This window comes from Haliotis cracherodii, unplaced genomic scaffold (genome assembly GCF_022045235.1).
Source record: "Haliotis cracherodii isolate W230 unplaced genomic scaffold, xgHalCrac1.p SCAF_10, whole genome shotgun sequence".
NCBI lineage: Eukaryota > Metazoa > Mollusca > Gastropoda > Lepetellida > Haliotidae > Haliotis > Haliotis cracherodii.
The window spans coordinates 9930778-9948287 of record NW_027266265.1 but is presented as its reverse complement, the minus strand read 5'-3'; the positions used below and the strand labels follow the sequence as shown (position 1 = coordinate 9948287).

The 17510-nt window shown below is 42.4% G+C and overlaps 1 protein-coding gene across 1 annotated transcript; it reads left to right on the top strand.

Moving 5' to 3' along the window:
- The first annotated feature begins 371 nt into the window (after positions 1 to 371).
- Positions 372 to 16727, top strand: LOC139446244 (inositol monophosphatase 1-like). The gene is made up of 9 exons (XM_071227599.1): positions 372 to 422; positions 5686 to 5806; positions 7864 to 7997; positions 8864 to 8968; positions 9488 to 9533; positions 10275 to 10383; positions 11714 to 11819; positions 14911 to 15062; positions 16438 to 16727. The coding sequence occupies exons 2-9, from the start codon at positions 5729 to 5731 to the stop codon at positions 16542 to 16544; spliced, it is 837 nt and encodes a 278-aa protein (XP_071083700.1). The 5' UTR covers positions 372 to 422; positions 5686 to 5728; the 3' UTR covers positions 16545 to 16727.
- Positions 16728 to 17510: the final 783 nt, after the last annotated feature.

Below are 17510 nucleotides of genomic sequence, written 5' to 3'. Positions count from 1 at the left end.
GTCACAGGAACTTTTGTTGTTCAGTATATAATACCAGCTCGACCAGCACTAATGTTGCCTAGAGCTGCGATGGGATCCTACAGTCAAGACATGAACCCATATATCACTCGTGGCGTAGGGTCATGTCTTGACTGTAGGACCCCATCGAAGCTCTCGGCTAAGCACTAATGATGAGGCAACAACAGAAGTTTAAAGCGATTATCAGCAAAACCCTGAGATTGGCCTTAGAACTGCATAATACTTTGCCGACCTACACCCATTTGATGTATTTTTTTCAAAACCGATCCTCGATCCTCACAGCGATCCCCGAACGTTAGCACTGACATGGAGTTTATAAACAAATGAAGGGAGGCCACTCTAAATATTGTGCATGCAAGCTGGTCCCGGTTGACAGTCGCATTTGTGTGCGGTGAGCTTGTAAGGTAGGTGTTTGAATGATTTTATAACAATCGCGAACACAATCAACTTGGTATACCCGTTTGGTTTGATACCAAGCCTGATTTGTATGGTAAAAGTCTGTATTAAAGATACATTTAGAGACCGATTAAAGATTATAGGATTGATCCTGTAGCAGCGTTCCGCATTAGGCGACCTGTCAGCAAATTATTTGTTATGAACCCTCTGGATGCCACGGTACCATATATGGTCCCTCACTTTTCACACCCGCATAGTGCCAAGGGACCATATATATGGTCCCGAGAAAATGCCCTTTTTAAACCTTAAATTTTCAGACAAAAACCTTGTTCATAAGAAATAATATGACCAGAGTTGTCAGAAAGACATGTTTCTCACAACTGTATACTTATTCACGTTAATAGATTTCTGTTCACTCCTTTACGAACAAGTTTATTTACACGTTCTGTATATTTTTGTCGACTTTCGGTATTGGCGGATTGGTCGGTACACATGAGAAAACGACAGTGCATATCTCGATTACATTAATGACCTTCATAGAATGAAATTATAACCATCATCAACCTAATCATCTCAGCGTTAATATCGTGTAACTCATATTTTATGCAGTGCTACGGATTGCGAGATTAGTAAAGTGGTTACCGCGCCTCTCGATCTTTTTCTGCCATGTTGAACTTCATGTGAATGAAGGCATTTTTTTATTATGCACCCATGTCACATACACATAACTATTATTATATCAGACCGCCAATTTGAAAATTAAATCTGAACCCCACTGTACAGTTATTGGCGTAAGAGTTCTAATGTTTAGTCGTCAGATGGCCACGGAAGTTTTTTGTTCAAGTATAGCATATGTTTATCGACTGTGTGTCATGGCGATTTAATCATGGCGCTAGAGACGAAACGACAGTGTGGATTGTCTTTTTGTTTATGATGCTGATTTGCAGAAAATATTCAAATCAAAGATATGGAAAGATAGCTATAATCGTTAATATTAAGGTGGTACAGAGTATAGATCTATTTATGGGCAGGAAGTTCATGATCAAAACCTAAACATTGAATGGCCAAGCCCAAAGTAATCGACAGGGCACGTTCGCATCATATCTGTGCCGCGATTTCTTGTCTACCGGTAGTCCTACATGCTCGCCTGTTGAGACAAATAACTGCCTCTTTATTTTCATATGGAATGACAAAGAGTCATGTGTGATTGCTCAAACTACCTGACCGTGTGAGTGACTTGCCCTAACTGTTTCACATTTTGTCGAAAATGGAGATTTCAAAAGTTTGGCCACGACATCTAACGTGAGTCGACGCCATATTGTAAACAAATTGTGTCAAGGTCGGTTCCACATGTGGTAGCTCGGCCCCCGTTTCTGTCAATGGTACACGCGATACAACATAATGCAACTACTGAAAACATCAACATAACTTCTACAATGATGACAGCAATACCTTTTTGTATTTTGGGTTAACCGCTTATGGATACGATGTGCTGTTAGGTTCGATTTCGATTTGTTTTTCCTTTCATTGAAACTGTGATAATGGCGCTGTGATTGGTTTGCTGAAATAGTATTTTCCGTGAGTCTAATGTACATGGTACATGCTGTGATTGTACAAGACAATTGATAACCAGTTGTGTATGCATATATATCATCAAATACACATTACTAATCTCTTCAGAAAATAGAATATATTATCAGCCCGTATTTCCAACATTCTGCCATGGATATTAGATCTAGTCTAATATAAATATTAGATTTTCAAATTATTGATGTACACTGTACTTTCGATTAACATATGATAATCTATCGCAAGTCTTCAACTCTTATTTGATATGTCATCTGAAATGTCAGCAATGAGTAAACTTAATTTTATTTCGGTACAGTCTGCAATTTTATTCGAATAGGCTTATAAACGGTCGGTGATTTCCCGCCGCTGTGAATTTGTCGTCTGGACAGGTGTGCGTGATTTGACCTCCCGTGTTGTGACGTGGATGACGTCACATGAAACAGCTGATCTGATGTTGTGGTAGTATAATGGATACACATGGTTTCATTTTCCAAATAACAATATTCTCTTTGACTGAACTAGAAAGCATATCTGGTACATCACAATTGGAAAATGTCTACGGCGACCGACGAGTGAATGAGACCGCTTATCATTTGTGTTAGAATATTTGGCGCAGTTTTCTAATTTTGGTATGTTGACATGTGCTTTTCATATTTGTTTGAAGGCGTGATATTCCAAAAAAATAATGTGCAGGGAATGTATTTTTTACATTGAGAAAGCTGTGGATCCACCAAAGTGGTAAACGTCTGAGACCTGCATCACTTCAGGCTTTCCTCCCACATCAAGCTGACACGCCCTAATATAACTGGAATACTGTTAAAAGCGGCATTGAACCCAACTCACTCAATCACTCAAAACAAACACAATACATTTAGGTAAACACAAAATATGGAGACTGTAGCCATAAAGTATGGTTAGTAAAATAGGATGAGGGCTTGCAACATTTTTTGCGAACAAGCTCTCCTCGCCAGTGAACTTTGGAAACAAATTCATATCAGTTACATTTTGTATGTACCTTTAGGCCGCACTCGGCAATATTACAGCTGTATGCCGGCGGCTTGTAAATATTCCAGTCTGGACCAGACAATCCAGTGATTGACAACATGAGCATCGATCCGCCCAATTGGGATCGATGACATGCATCGAACCACGTCAACGAGTCTGATCACCCAATCCCGTTAGTCACCTCTTACGACATTTTGGTGTATTCAGGAAATAGTGGGAATGGGGCTACTTATCCTTTTATTGTTTTTATGTGACATGTATGTCACAATATGTATGACATGATATAATGTATGTATGGAACAAGATTCCCGATATTAGTTTGCTGTATAATGCCCCACTCAGCAAAATTCCACCTGTGTGATGCTATAAATAAACAAGTCTGGACCAGACAATCCAATTAGTGACATCATGAGCATCGATCCCACAACTGAGATATGGTGACAGTCAACCAAGTCACCAAGCCTGACCACCCGATCCATTTAGTCACCTCGAATAAGCTGAGGTTGCTTGGGACCTCCTATTCTATACAGACACTACATAGGTTAAACACTATATTAGAATGGGTTGAAATAAATTACGGTTATGTTATTGACATGACTAGACCATGTGCTACCAGTGTATGTATTAATATATTTCTGAATGCTTGACACTCTAATGATAATAAATAAAGGGTAACATCACTGTCAGAGCTCCAGATAAGCTTTTGGTGTTGTGGGTATTTTAGCCATGCATTTTAAAATCATTGGGTATCAGTAATTCTATCTATTCAAATTTCTGTTACCCTCTAGTTTTTACACATGTGGGTATTTAAGTTAAATATTTAAAAACACTATTCATCTAGTCCCCTGCAAACTGGTGTCGCGTGGGTTCGAGAGCTTTATATGGCTCAAAAATACCATGATACTTCCACAAGAAAGTGTGATGGCAAATGATCATGATGAAACTGTCATTGTGGACTTTAGCAAGGTTGACGGAATGTCTGTATATAATTTCAAAATAAGTTGCCGATTTGCTAATCGAATACGCAGGGTTACTTCACAATATTTTGATGATACACACAAGTTTTATTTTGATAGCTTATCTGTAATGTTTGTTGCATATTTGATACGCTTGAATATTATTTCACTGCGTATCTCTGCATTTCTGATGCATATTTTACGCAGATACACAGCTTATCTGGAGCTCTGACTGTGTTAAGTATATATATACGAATGAGCAAATTAGCAATTTGTCATACAAGCAAGAAGGTGAGTGATGATTTAGTGTGATGATGATGATGATGATTATTCAAGTAATATTTGCTATTCTAAGATGGTTTTCTAAAGGATCAAAGGCAACATCTGTACTTTATCCATGGATAAAAGACACTTTTTGACTTTGGTCACAATAGGCTGATGTCAAGATGCCGTTCAAATTACCTCCCCAAAGATCTAACATATCCATGGTAACATCGTTCTTTCATCCTCTCAAGGAAGATGGTGCATCCAAATTAATTACCGATTGATGAAATAGTTCGTTAAATTTGTTGATTATTCGAATATTGTTAGTTGGGAAGAAATATGTCAAGATGATGTCACCCATCTGTCATGGTTCCCAAACAAACTCAAACCACTATGTCCATGCCACAACAGCCACAACAGCCACAGAGTGTACGAGGCAGGCACAGGTTCTCAAGGAATGTTTATGGTTGCCTCTGCACACCATCTTCCCAAGGCAAGAGAGTTACCTGACTATAAAAGTCCAGTTTCCACCCTTGCCCAACTTAGCTGGTATTATGGAGTTACATTTTGGCTGGATCAACGAGTCTATGCATTGTCCAATCAAAATCGCGCAACAAAATCGAAATTCGGTTCGTAATCTGTCGTGCAGATATCGGTTGATTGCAGGATTTGCAAAGCATGTGCACCGCCAGCTCGGTGTCAACAGATATTTTCCAAATGTTTTCATGCTTTTAATCAAGGTGCTCATGTGATTCGATGCATTTCATGATGTATGACCCGTTTTATCACAATATAGGTCTTGATTATCGATCAGATCGTCCTGATGGGCTCCGCCATTTTGTTTGAAGCAAATACAAATGATATGAGGGGTGGAATCTGATTGGTGGAATCTGATTGGTCCATATGAGAGGCTTAGAAGGGACATAACTCGTAATAACCACTGATGGCGCTACGGTCGAGCCCAGGAATTCCAGCCTAGTTTGGCAAGGATGGAAACTGGACTTTTAAAGTCAGCTGACTCTCTTGCCTCGGAATGATGCTGGTGGCACTATGATCGAGCCCAGGAATTCCAGTGTAATTCGGCACGGGTGTAAAGAGGACTATTAAAGTCAGTTAACTCCCTTGCCGTCTCCGAGATGCTGGTGACGCTACGATCGAGCCCAGGAATTCCAGTGTAATTCGACATGAGTGTAAAGAGGACTTTTAAAGTCAGTTAACTCTCTTGCCTCTGGAAGATGCTGCACACAGGCATGGTCAATCCTTGATTAATTTCCTTGTGCTTTAACTATGATATTGAGGACAAAACCATACTTTATAACACAACACATGTGGATAGAACAGACTTTATTTTCTTAAAAACACCATGGAATTTAATATGCCCATTTATTTCTTCTCTCTGTGTTTGTTTCGAACATTACCATGATTATCTGTTGTTTCTAGTAATCATATGTAATATCTGGTTGTTTATTATTATCAGTTTGATAGCATTTCTCCCACTCTGAGATTGTAACCATCCCACCATGTCGGTACAAGTCAGCTCTCAGCAACTGCAGGAATTTCTGGACTTTGCAGTGGAAGTAGCTAAGAAGGCTGGAGAGGTTCGTATTCAGTATGGATGAGATTGTATTTAGCATATAACTTTTTTGTGTTTTCAGATTGTGGGTGTAAATGAGTATTTGATGCCTGAACATTTTGGCATTTGAAACCTCAAGCTAAAGCTGTCTGTTCCAAATTTAATATTTCCAGGCATCAAATACTCAATAACGCCTTCCTATCTATAAATGTGACAGAGGGGTAGCCTAGTGGTTAAAGCATTTGCTTGCCACTCCGAAGAAAAGGGTTCGAATTCCCACATGGGTGAAATGTGTGAAGCTGACTACTGGTGTCCCCTGCCATGATATTGCTTGAATATTGATAAAAGCGATGTAAAACCATACTCACTCACTCACTCACTCACTCCTGTCTAGTTTGTTTGTTGTTGTTTAACACCGCACTCAGCAATATTCCAGCCATATGACGACAGTCTGTAAATAATCGAGTCTGGACAAGACAATCCAGTGATTAATATCATGAGCATCGATCTATGCAATTGGGATACGATGACATGTATCAACCAAGTCTGCAAGTCTGAACACCCGATCCCGTTAGTCGCCTCTTTCAACAAGCTTCGTCGCCTGTTATGGCAGGCTTGGGTTGCTGAGGACCTATTCTACCCTGGAATTTCACGGGTCTCCTGTCTAGTACAGTAGTACATAGTTAAACATGAAACAGAGCTTCAACAATACAAATTGCAATATGATCTAAATAATATTTGTAAAGGAGTTGGTATATTAAGAAAATACGTAAATAAGTATAAATCTTTGGGTTTTATCTCTCAAAGGGGAAAAGCCAATGTAAGGCGCTATTTTAGTCTTTAAAAACACAAAAGACAGGTTGAAGGTTGAAGGAAAACATTGTGTATGTCATCGCTGTAATGTTGTGGTGAAACATGCAGGAGAACTAGGCAATCCCACAACACCTGGACCGGCACCACCCAATGTCATTTTCACCAACAGATTAATTTTTCCAGTGGTGGCCAAAAGTGCTTGAATTGTTTGCAAGTCATCGCATCCTACAATATCTTGGTTGTAACATCTTCAACAAATGTTCAAGCTACAATAATCATAACCATGTTAATTTCAATACAAGTATATTGCAATGCATATCGCAATACAGACCTAAGTATCTCAATATATTGCAATACAAAATTGCAGCAATATGGGGTACAGGCGCCAATATTCGCTGTTCAGATTTGCATCCCTTGTGCCTGCCAGAAACCTATGATTGTTGGCTTGAATCCAAGTTCACCCTGATTATGTTTCTATGTTTGTCATCACCTAGCCGTGCTCGTGGGTTTCACCAAAGTGGTAAACGCCAACAACCTGCATCAATTAGGGCTTTACTCCTACATTGAGCTGACCTCCCGGATATAACTGGAATACTGTTAAAACCAGCATTAAACCTAACTCTTTCACTCCAGGCAATACACAGCACTACTGTCTAGTAAAAACATTTTATCATTGCCCATGCACTAACAGTAAATTCCACAGAAATGATACAAGAAGACAAGTTTGGCCTTAGTTGTTGTCAGGTTAAATATATCAGAATGATGAGATCTGATTGGTGCATGTGATCTTGATAAGATACTATGTATCCCGCCTTTCAGGGACATAAATTTCGTAGCTGGAGAATAAATCCCTTATACCCCACCATGAACAAGTCAGGCTGCACATGGATTTCTGAGAAGCAGAATAAATCCCATCTGCCCTGCTTCAAAGCAAAAATCTGCACACTTTTTCCGAGTCAATGAAAGTCCACTCAGCTCAATCGAACAGCTGTTTACTATCATTTTTGAATTTGTTTTAATTATTTTAAATTTCTTATTAAAACATGTTGAGATAAATTTGTTGTAGAGTGATCACTTGGTGTACATGTTTTTTTTGCATCCCGCGTTTTATACCACGAGCCGGAGGACTTAAGATGCCAGACAAATAAGGAATAATAGCTCTTTCAGTTCACGTACAAAATAATTACATTTTTTTAAAATCCAATTTAACAGTCATTCCTTCTCAGGTCGAGTTGTGTTAAGTCAGCAGTGATATAATTGATATTACAGATGATAAAAGATGGATTTTCCAAGAAGAAAAATGTTGAAACGAAACAGAGCAATGCTGACCTTGTGACCGAGACGGACCAAGCGGTGGAGAAGTGGGTGATCGGATACATCAACGAAAGATACCCCTCACACAAGTAGGTGATATCACTGTCATTAAGGCATACAAAAATAAAAGAATTGGTTCCCAGGCAATGTTTTTTGAAAATCTGGTGCGGGCTTTGCCTTTTGAAAAGAAATGATGTTTTCGTTCAAACTTGTATGTAACCAAATAAAAAGTTGTGTAACCAAATAAACAGTTGTGTAACCAAATATACAGTTGTGTACAATCAACCTAGGAAAGGGCATCCTTTCATAAATGTATTCCATGATGAGTAAAATACTGGAATACAGTATTTGACTACAGTTAGACTTGGAATATTTACGGATTTAAAAAAAATATTTTTTAATGGAAATAGAAACGAAACATGCGGCAGACTTTATGATGATGTGGGCGGTGCCTGAGGACCAAGACTATTATTTTTTTAAGCCTAATCTCATATATTTTGCTCTGATACAAAGATTTAAAAGCAATCTTTTGCCATTAATTTGTAGTAAGTTGGAGGACATTCTGTGGATGGGAGCCTGGTTTTGTTAGCCAGTTGTTGATAGTGTGCAAAATAATTTTAAAACCCAACGACTATCGGGCAGGTGTTGCCTGCCCATCTTCAAAGTTACCTGCCTGCATTCAGACATTATAAATACTGAAAACTCGCCTAAAAATAAGATACAAATCGTGTCTTGATTCAGCTGAATTAATGCAAACAATCACTTGAGAATCTACAAAAAGTTATAATAAAACTGAATACGTAAGCAGTCTTAAAATTATCTGCCAGACCATCGGGCAGACGGAGGAAAGTATCATGCAGCCTGACAGAAAAGTGACCGGCAACGGGCAGGCAGTTATTTCGGACACTGGTTAAAATTATTCAGCCTTTGAAGAATGTTCTCTTTCATGCTTTAGGTTCATAGGCGAGGAGACGACAGATGGCGATGTCCCCTGTGACTTTACAGACGACCTGACGTGGATTGTTGATCCTATCGATGGAACCACCAACTTTGTACACAGGTAGGTTGTGGGGAAAGAGGACGCTTAGGTCACAGTCTTCCTGGTTGTAAGGGGATCAAGTCATATTGGATTTCTTATAAATAGACATCAACTCTGAAATGACATTGGACATTGAAGAAGAAACTTTGCAGAGGTATCAAAGCAAAATCAGCAATATTATAAAGCCCTCATAAATCCGTAACAAGTCAGTGATTCACAAAACTACATGTGTTACAAGCCACTGGTATACTCAACTCAGTATAAGGTCTCCACGTTGATTGGGTGCACGGGTGGCCTAGTTGTCTAAAGCGACGCATTCACTGTGCAGAATGGCGTGCCGGAAATCTTTGGTTCAAATCCCGGTTCGTCTTGATTATGTTTCAGCAACATATTCGTACTCTGGTTTCACCATCTGAGAACTGCATCACTTCTGGTTTTCCTCCCACATTAAGCTGACAAGCATTGATATGACTGGAATACTGTTAAAAGCGGCAACTCACTCACTCCATGTTTACTTTGTGTATTTGTTTTCCTTTATAGCATCCCTGAAGTATCGTATTCCATGGGGTTGACAGCCAATAAGGAGGTAGGAGGCATTATCGGTTTACTGGTCAACACAAAATGTGGATTGGGTGGTCAATATGTCTGACTTGTGCCACTGTACAATGACATCATGGGGCATGCTCATGCTGTCAGCCTATGGTTTGTTTGGCCTTCACTCTGTTATTTGCAAGTAATTTTGGTCAGAACAATTTGATTTCTTATTTTACTGATTATGAAAAATAACCAAATAGTAGTCTGGGTTGGTTTGAGGTTAATTTCTGACAATAGAAAATATTTTTTCTTATAAACAAAAGTAGGCATAATTTAAATAAAAAACAGCATTTTTGTTTTGTTCAACATGTTCAAAATTAGGATAAGCTTGTTTCTAAAACATACATTTGCTGGCCTTCAATACACTTAGATTGTTTGTTTGTTTGTTGTTTAACGCCGCACTCAGCAATATTCCAGCTATATGACGGCAGTCTGTAAATAATCAAATCTGGACCAGGCAATCCAGTGATTGACACCATGAGCATCGATCCACGCAATTAGGATCAATGACATGCATCAAACAAGTCAGCATCCTGACAACCCTATCCCGTTAGTCGCCACTTACGACAAGTATAGTCGCTTTTTACAGCAAGCATGGGTTGCTGAAGACCTATTCTACCCCGGATCTTCACGGGTCTAAAACACTTAAAGCAAGCCTCTCATAAAGTGTTGACCCATACAACTAGAATTGAATTGAAAGTCTCTGACATCAATTAATTTCTCTTTTTGGCAGGTGATAGTGGGTGTTGTCTATATACCTGTCCTTGACCTTATGTACACCAGCATGAAAGGTCATGGGTCATACTGTAATGGAAGGAAGCTTGCTGTAAGCAGTGTTGAAGGTGAGATGTTGGTCAAAATAAATTATTTGTTTTCAGGCACAAATGATTTTTTAATGTGAACTTTACACGATATAGAGCTTTTCCATTGGAAGAGGGGTTGGTCACATGGTTGCGAAATTGACATACATAAGTGCATGAATGGCGCAATTTAACATTCATTTAAGAATTCCCTTTCACTTTTTGTGAGTTTATTGGAGTATGAACCTTCATAGAGTGAGGGCCAAACTGTATGAACATCGAGGATATTCTTAACGATCATGCAGTCAAACTCTCTGATGTTTCTTAATGTATATTTGAATGCTGAGTTGAAGATTAAAGGGTCTAAATGATCAGAAACAACGCTTTTGTATGTATTCGTGCTAGGGAATTCCCAGGGGTTCCCCCAGGAATGTGGAAGTAGTCTGTCAGTGTTTACGTCATTCCAAGAACACGGTTTCGTGAACAATGTATGAATATCAAATAGTGTCGTTCATTCACTTATGAATGTCAATTTCGCTGTCATGTGACTCATCCAATTGAAAAGCTGTATATCGTGTAAACCTCAAACTAAAGAATAATGTGTTTTTCACGAGACTGTGTTCTTGAAATGACATAAACACTGACGGACTACTTACACATTCCAGGGGGAACCACTAGGAATTCCTTAGTAGAATAAATACAGAATTGTTGTTTCTGATCATTTAGACCCTTTAATCTTGAACACAATGTTTAGGTATTCCTTGAGAAACGACAAAGTTTGATCGTTCATAAATATCCTTGCTACAACCCATCCTAGTGAACAAAACGAAGAAATGTCCATCCAAACGAAAGGAGTATCGACTCAATCCATGTCTGACCCGTGAAGATTCCGGGGTAGAATAGATCTTCAGCAACCCATGCTTGCTGTAAAAGGGGACTATGCTTGTCGTAAAAGGCGACTAATGGGATCGGGTGGTCAGGCTCGGTAGACTGATAGCGACAATCTACAGCAATCGTCATATAACCTTCGTATCTGTTTGACACAGCTTTGTAATCACTTTTCAGTGATCAGCGACAAAGGTGTGTTCAGAACTACCTTAGTGAGTCAGTCACAATGACAGCACGTTATACATTTACATCAAATACAAGACGACAAAATGGCCGACATGAAAAACGTGACGGGAGAGATTGAACCTGTGGCGTTAACATTCTTTATTATTTGCATTGGAACATGGCCGTGTGGTTTTATTTTCAAGATGCAGAAATCAGATATGCTGGTCTGAATGATCTGCTCAGTCTTACCAAGAAGATATTAAATAGCAAGACTTTCATGTTGGCTATCACTGTCCTCACTATTGATGGTTGGTTTCAGATCTGAAGCAGAGTATTGTCATCCATGAAGGTGGTAGCTCTCGGGTTCCGGCAGTGGTGGACACCAAGATGAAAAACATACACAGCATTGTCAATCACAGTCACGGGTAGGTGGAGACTACCTCACACACAGTCAGGGGTAGGTGGAGACTACCTCACAGTTACGCGTAGGTGGAGACTAGCTCACACACAGTCATGGGTAGGTGGAGACTAGCTCGCAGTCACAGGTAGGTGGAGACTAGCTCACACACAGTCATGGGTAGCAGGAGACTAGCTCGCAGTCACAGGTAGGTGGAGACTAGCTCACACACAGTCACAGGTAGGTGGAGACTAGCTCACACACAGTCACGGGTAGGTGGAGACTAGCTCACACACAGTCACAGGTAGGTGGAGACTAGCTCACACACAGTCACAGGTAGGTGGAGACTAGCTCGTGGTCACAGGTAGGTGGAGACTAGCTCACACACAGTCACAGGTAGGTGGAGACTAGCTCACACACAGTCATGGGTAGGTGGAGACTAGCTCACACACAGTCACAGGTAGGTGGAGACTAGCTCACACACAGTCACGGGTAGGTGGAGACTAGCTCACACACAGTCACGGGTGGGGGGAGACTAGCTCACACAGTCAAAGGTAGGTGAAGACTAGCTCACAGTCATGCGTAGGTGGAGACTAGCTCACACACAGTCACGGGTGGGTGGAGACTAGCTCACACACAGTCACGGGTAGGTGGAGACTAGCTCACACACAGTCACAGGTAGGTGGAGACTAGCTCACACACAGTCACGGGTAGGTGGAGACTAGCTCACACACAGTCACGGGTAGGTGGAGACTAGCTCACACACAGTCACGGGTGGGTGGAGACTAGCTCACACACAGTCACGGGTAGGTGCAGACTAGCTCAGTCACAGGTAGGTGGAGACTAGCTCACACACACGGGTAGGTGGAGACTAGCTCACACACAGTCACAGGTAGGTGGAGACTAGCTCACACACATTCACAGGTAGGTGGATATTGGCTCACAGTCACAGGTAGGTGGAGACTAGCTCACACACAGTCACGGGTGGGTGGAGACTAGCTCACACACAGTCACGGGTAGGTGGAGACTAGCTCACACACAGTCACAGGTAGGTGGAGACTAGCTCACACACAGTCAGGGGTAGGTGGAGACTAGCTCACACACAGTCATGGGTAGGTGGAGACTAGCTCACACAAAGTCACGGGTGGGTGGAGACTAGCTCACACACAGTCACGGGTAGGTGGAGACTAGCTCACACACAGTCAGGGGTAGGTGGAGACTAGCTCACACACAGTCATGGGTAGGTGGAGACTAGCTCACACACAGTCACGGGTGGGTGGAGACTAGCTCACACACAGTCACAGGTAGGTGGAGACTAGCTCACACACAGTCACAGGTAGGTGGAGACTAGCTCACACACAGTCTAGGGTAGGTGGCGACTAGCTCACACACAGTCATGGGTAGGTGGAGACTAGCTCACACACAGTCATGGGTAGGTGGATATTGGCTCACAGTCACAGGTAGGTGGAAACTAGCTCACACACAGTCACGGGTAGGGGAGACTAGCTCACAGTCACGCGTAGGTGGAGACTAGCTCACACACAGTCATGGGTGGGTGGAGACTAGCTCACACACAGTCATGGGTGGGTGGAGACTAGCTCACACACAGTCATGGGTAGGTGGAGACTAGCTCACACACAGTCACGGGTAGGTGGAGACTAGCTCACACACAGTCACGGGTAGGTGGCGACTAGCTCACTGTCACGGGTAGGTGGAGACTAGCCCACACACAGTCACGGGTAGGTGGAGACTAGGTCACACACAGTCACGGGTAGGTGGAGACTAGCTCACACACAGTCACGAGTAGGTGGAGACTAGCTCACACACAGTCACAGGTAGGTGCAGACTAGCTCACACACAGTCACGGGTAGGTGGAGACTAGCTCACACACAGTCACAGGTGGGTGGAGACTAGCTCACACACAGTCACAGGTGGGTGGAGACTAGCTCACACACAGTCACAGGTGGGTAGAGACTAGCTCACACACAGTCACAGGTAGGTGGAGACTAGCTCACACACAGTCATGGGTAGGTGGAGACTAGCTCACCCAAAGTCATGGATGGGTGGACACTAGCTCACACACAGTCACGGGTGGGTGGAGACTAGCTCACACACAGTCACAGGGAGGAGAGACTAGCTCACACACAGTCAGGGGTAGGTGGAGACTAGCTCACACATAGTCACGGGTAGGGGAGACTAGCTCACACACAGTCACGGGTGGGTGGAGACTAGCTCACACACAGTCACGGGTAGGTGGAGACTAGCTCACACTTAGTCACGGGTAGGGGAGACTAGCTCACACACAGTCACGGGTGGGTGGAGACTAGCTCACACACAGTCACGGGTAGGGGAGACTAGCTCACACACAGTCACGGGTAGGTGGAGACTAGCTCACCCAAAGTCATGGGTGGGTGGAGAATAGCTCACACACAGTCACAGGTGGGTGGAGACTAGCTCACCCAAAGTCATGGGTGGGTGGAGACTAGCTCACACACAGTCACGGGTAGGTGGAGACTAGCTCACACATAGTCATGGGTGGGTGGAGACTAGCTCACACACAGTCACGGGTAGGTGGAGACTAGCTCACACATAGTCACGGGTAGGTGGAGACTAGCTCACACATAGTCACGGGTAGGGGAGACTAGCTCACACACAGTCACGGGTAGGGGAGACTAGCTCACACACAGTCACGGGTAGGTGGAGACTAGCTCACACACAGTCACGGGTGGGTGGAGACTAGCTCACAAACAGTCACGGGTGGGTGGAGACTAGCTCACACACAGTCACGGGTAGGTGGAGACTAGCTCACACACAGTCACAGGTAGGTGGAGACTAGCTCACACACAGTCACAGGTAGGTGGAGACTAGCTCACCCAGTCACGGGTAGGTGGAGACTAGCTCACACAGTCACGGGTAGGTGGAGACTAGCTTACACAGAGTCACAGGTAGGTGTAGACTAACTCACCCAGTCACGGGAAGGTGGAGACACACTTGCTATTTCATTCAAATTTTTATCCAGATTGCACAATCGTTGGATTTAAGACATAGCTGTGGGTATTTGGGTTGTTGTGAAATACTAGTTGACACTGATAAACATGCTTAAGTATTCCTTGTTTCAGTATCCGAGCATACGGATCTGCTGCCATCAACTTCTGCCGTGTGGCTGACGGGCAGGGGGAGGCATACGTGGAGTACGGCATACACTGCTGGGACTTTGCAGCAGGCATGCTGATAGCTGAGGAGGCTGGGGCGTACGTCATGGACCCCGACGGTGAGATATCATAGACAGGGGTGGGGCTGATTCATTTATAGCTGTAGATTCCAGTGATGACACTATGGTAGAATCATAATAAACTGTTTGAACCAAATACCAAATACAGTTAACATGATTACCCTGCCATTCCATTGAGGGGAAAAAACAAAGACTTGTCGGCTCGGCTTGTGTCCGAGTGGGGTATCCATCTTAAACTGCGGCATAGTATATCAGTGAGTTAGCGTTATAAAATCAGGATCAGTCCAGATTGGTTCATTCAGGTGTAATTACGTTGCTATAAAGTTCCATAAAAGCCCATTTCACCTCACCTCACCTCACATCTTCCCGAGGCAAGAGAGTTAACTAAAGTCCATTTTCCACCCTTGCCGAACAAGGCTGAAATTACTGGGCTCAATCGTAGCGCCACCAGTGGCTATTACCAGTCATGTCCCTTCTAAGACTCTCCTATGGACCAGTCAGATTCCACCACTCGTATCACTTGCGTTTGCTTCACACAAAATGGTGGCGCCCAGTCAGTAAGATCTATATTCTGATAAAACGGGTCTTACATTGTGTAATGCATCAAATCACGTGAGCACCTTGATTATGAAAACATGAAAACATTTGGAAAATATCTGCTGACAACGAGTTGGCGGTGATCATGCTTTGCAAATCCTGCAATCGACCAAAATCTGTACGACAGTGTACGAACCAGATTTCGATTTCGGTGCGCGATTTTGATTGGACTATGCATAGACTTGTTAGTACAGCCAAAATGTAACTCCATAATACTAGCCTAGTTCGGCAAGGGTGAAAACTGGACTTTTATAGTCAGTTAACTCTCTTGCCTTGGGAAGATGCTCTCCTTATGACTTGGGGTTACTGTGCTCCCACAATCCTGCATCCTTTGACAGTTTTGAGATTATCCAGCAGTAGGGAGCATGGGTGGCCAAGCCGTCTGAGGCACGGCTATTTGCCCTGTAGAGTTGCGTCCCTTGGGCATGCCAGAAACCTACAATTGTGGATCAAATTCCGGTTCGCCCTCATTATGTTTCTGTTTGTCAGCGCTATACATGCATGTGGGTTTCACCAAAGTGGTAAACAACTTAGACCTGCACTGCTTCAGGCTTTCCTCCCACATTAACCTGACAAGCCTTGATACAACTGGAGTACTGTTCAAAGCAGCGTTAAACTGAACTAACTCACTACATCACAGCTAATGAGCTAGTGTGCTAATAAAGATTCTGCTATTGTCATAAATGATATGTCTATTTAAAATAATGTATCACCAATGTCACAAGTATTTTGTTTATTTATTTCTAGTAAAAATGTGAAAGATGAATTTTGTGTAGAGATATTAGATGTTAATGAGTTGAGGGCTTTTGACCTTCAGGTGGACCGTGTGACCTGATGAAGCGGCGGGTTCTGGTGGCGTGTGGGGAGAAGGTGGCCCGAGAATTGTCTGCAATATTGACCCATCTGGATATGGGGAGGGACTGAGGTCATCACTCACGACATTCTATTCAGTGTGCATGAATTTGTGTGTTGATGATTAATCGTGAGATTCTGACATGCCAGTATCTGTTGCAGTTTTGTCATATGCAGTTGTCAATATTATCTCTTGTTGGCTCACCACAACTGTAGGCCCTAATGAGTTTTTAGCCTTGCATCTTGTCTGTCCATTCACCTGTCTTTCTGTTAACTTTCCACTTCTTCTCTGTCAGCTTGTTAACTTTCCCCTTCTTCTCTGTCTGTCTATCTGTTAACTTTCCCCTTCTTCTCTGTCTGTCTTTCTGTTAACTTTCCACTTCTTCTCTGTCTGTCTTTCTGTTAACTTTCCACTTCTTCTCTGTCTGTCTATCTGTTAACTTTCCCCTTCTTCTCTGTCTGTCTGTTAACTTTCCCCTTCTTCTCTGTCTGTCTTTCTGTTAACTTTCCACTTCTTCTCTGTCTGTCTATCTGTTAACTTTCCCCTTCTTCTCTGTCTGTCTGTTAACTTTCCCCTTCTTCTCTGTCTGTCTTTCTGTTAACTTTCCCCTTCTTCTCTGTCTGTCTTTCTGTTAACTTTCCACTTCTTCTCTGTCTGTCTGTTAACTTTCCACTTCTTCTCTGTCTGTCTATCTGTTAACTTTCCACTTCTTCTCTGTCTGCCTGTTAACTTTCCCCTTCTTCTCTGTCTGTCTTTCTGTTAACTTTCCACTTCTTCTCTGTCAGCTTGTTAACTTTCCCCTTCTTCTCTGTCTGTCTGTTAACTTTCCACTTCTTCTCTGTCTGTCTTTCTGTTAACTTTCCCCTTCTTCTCTGTCTGTCTTTCTGTTAACTTTCCACCTCTTCTTCTCTGTCTGTCTGTTAACTTTCCACTTCTTCTCTGTCTGTCTATCTGTTAACTTTCCCCTTCTTCTCTGTCTGTCTGTTAACTTTCCCCTTCTTCTCTGTCTGTCTTTCTGTTAACTTTCCACTTCTTCT

Coding starts and splice junctions, on each gene's coding strand:
- LOC139446244 (XM_071227599.1), top strand. CDS start 5,729: ATGTCGGTACAAGTCAGCTCTCAGCAACTGCAGGAATTTCTGGACTTT. Junction 7,998..8,863: donor GAAAGATACCCCTCACACAA/GTAGGTGATATC, acceptor TTCATGCTTTAG/GTTCATAGGCGAGGAGACGA. Junction 9,534..10,274: donor GGTTGACAGCCAATAAGGAG/GTAGGAGGCATT, acceptor TCTTTTTGGCAG/GTGATAGTGGGTGTTGTCTA.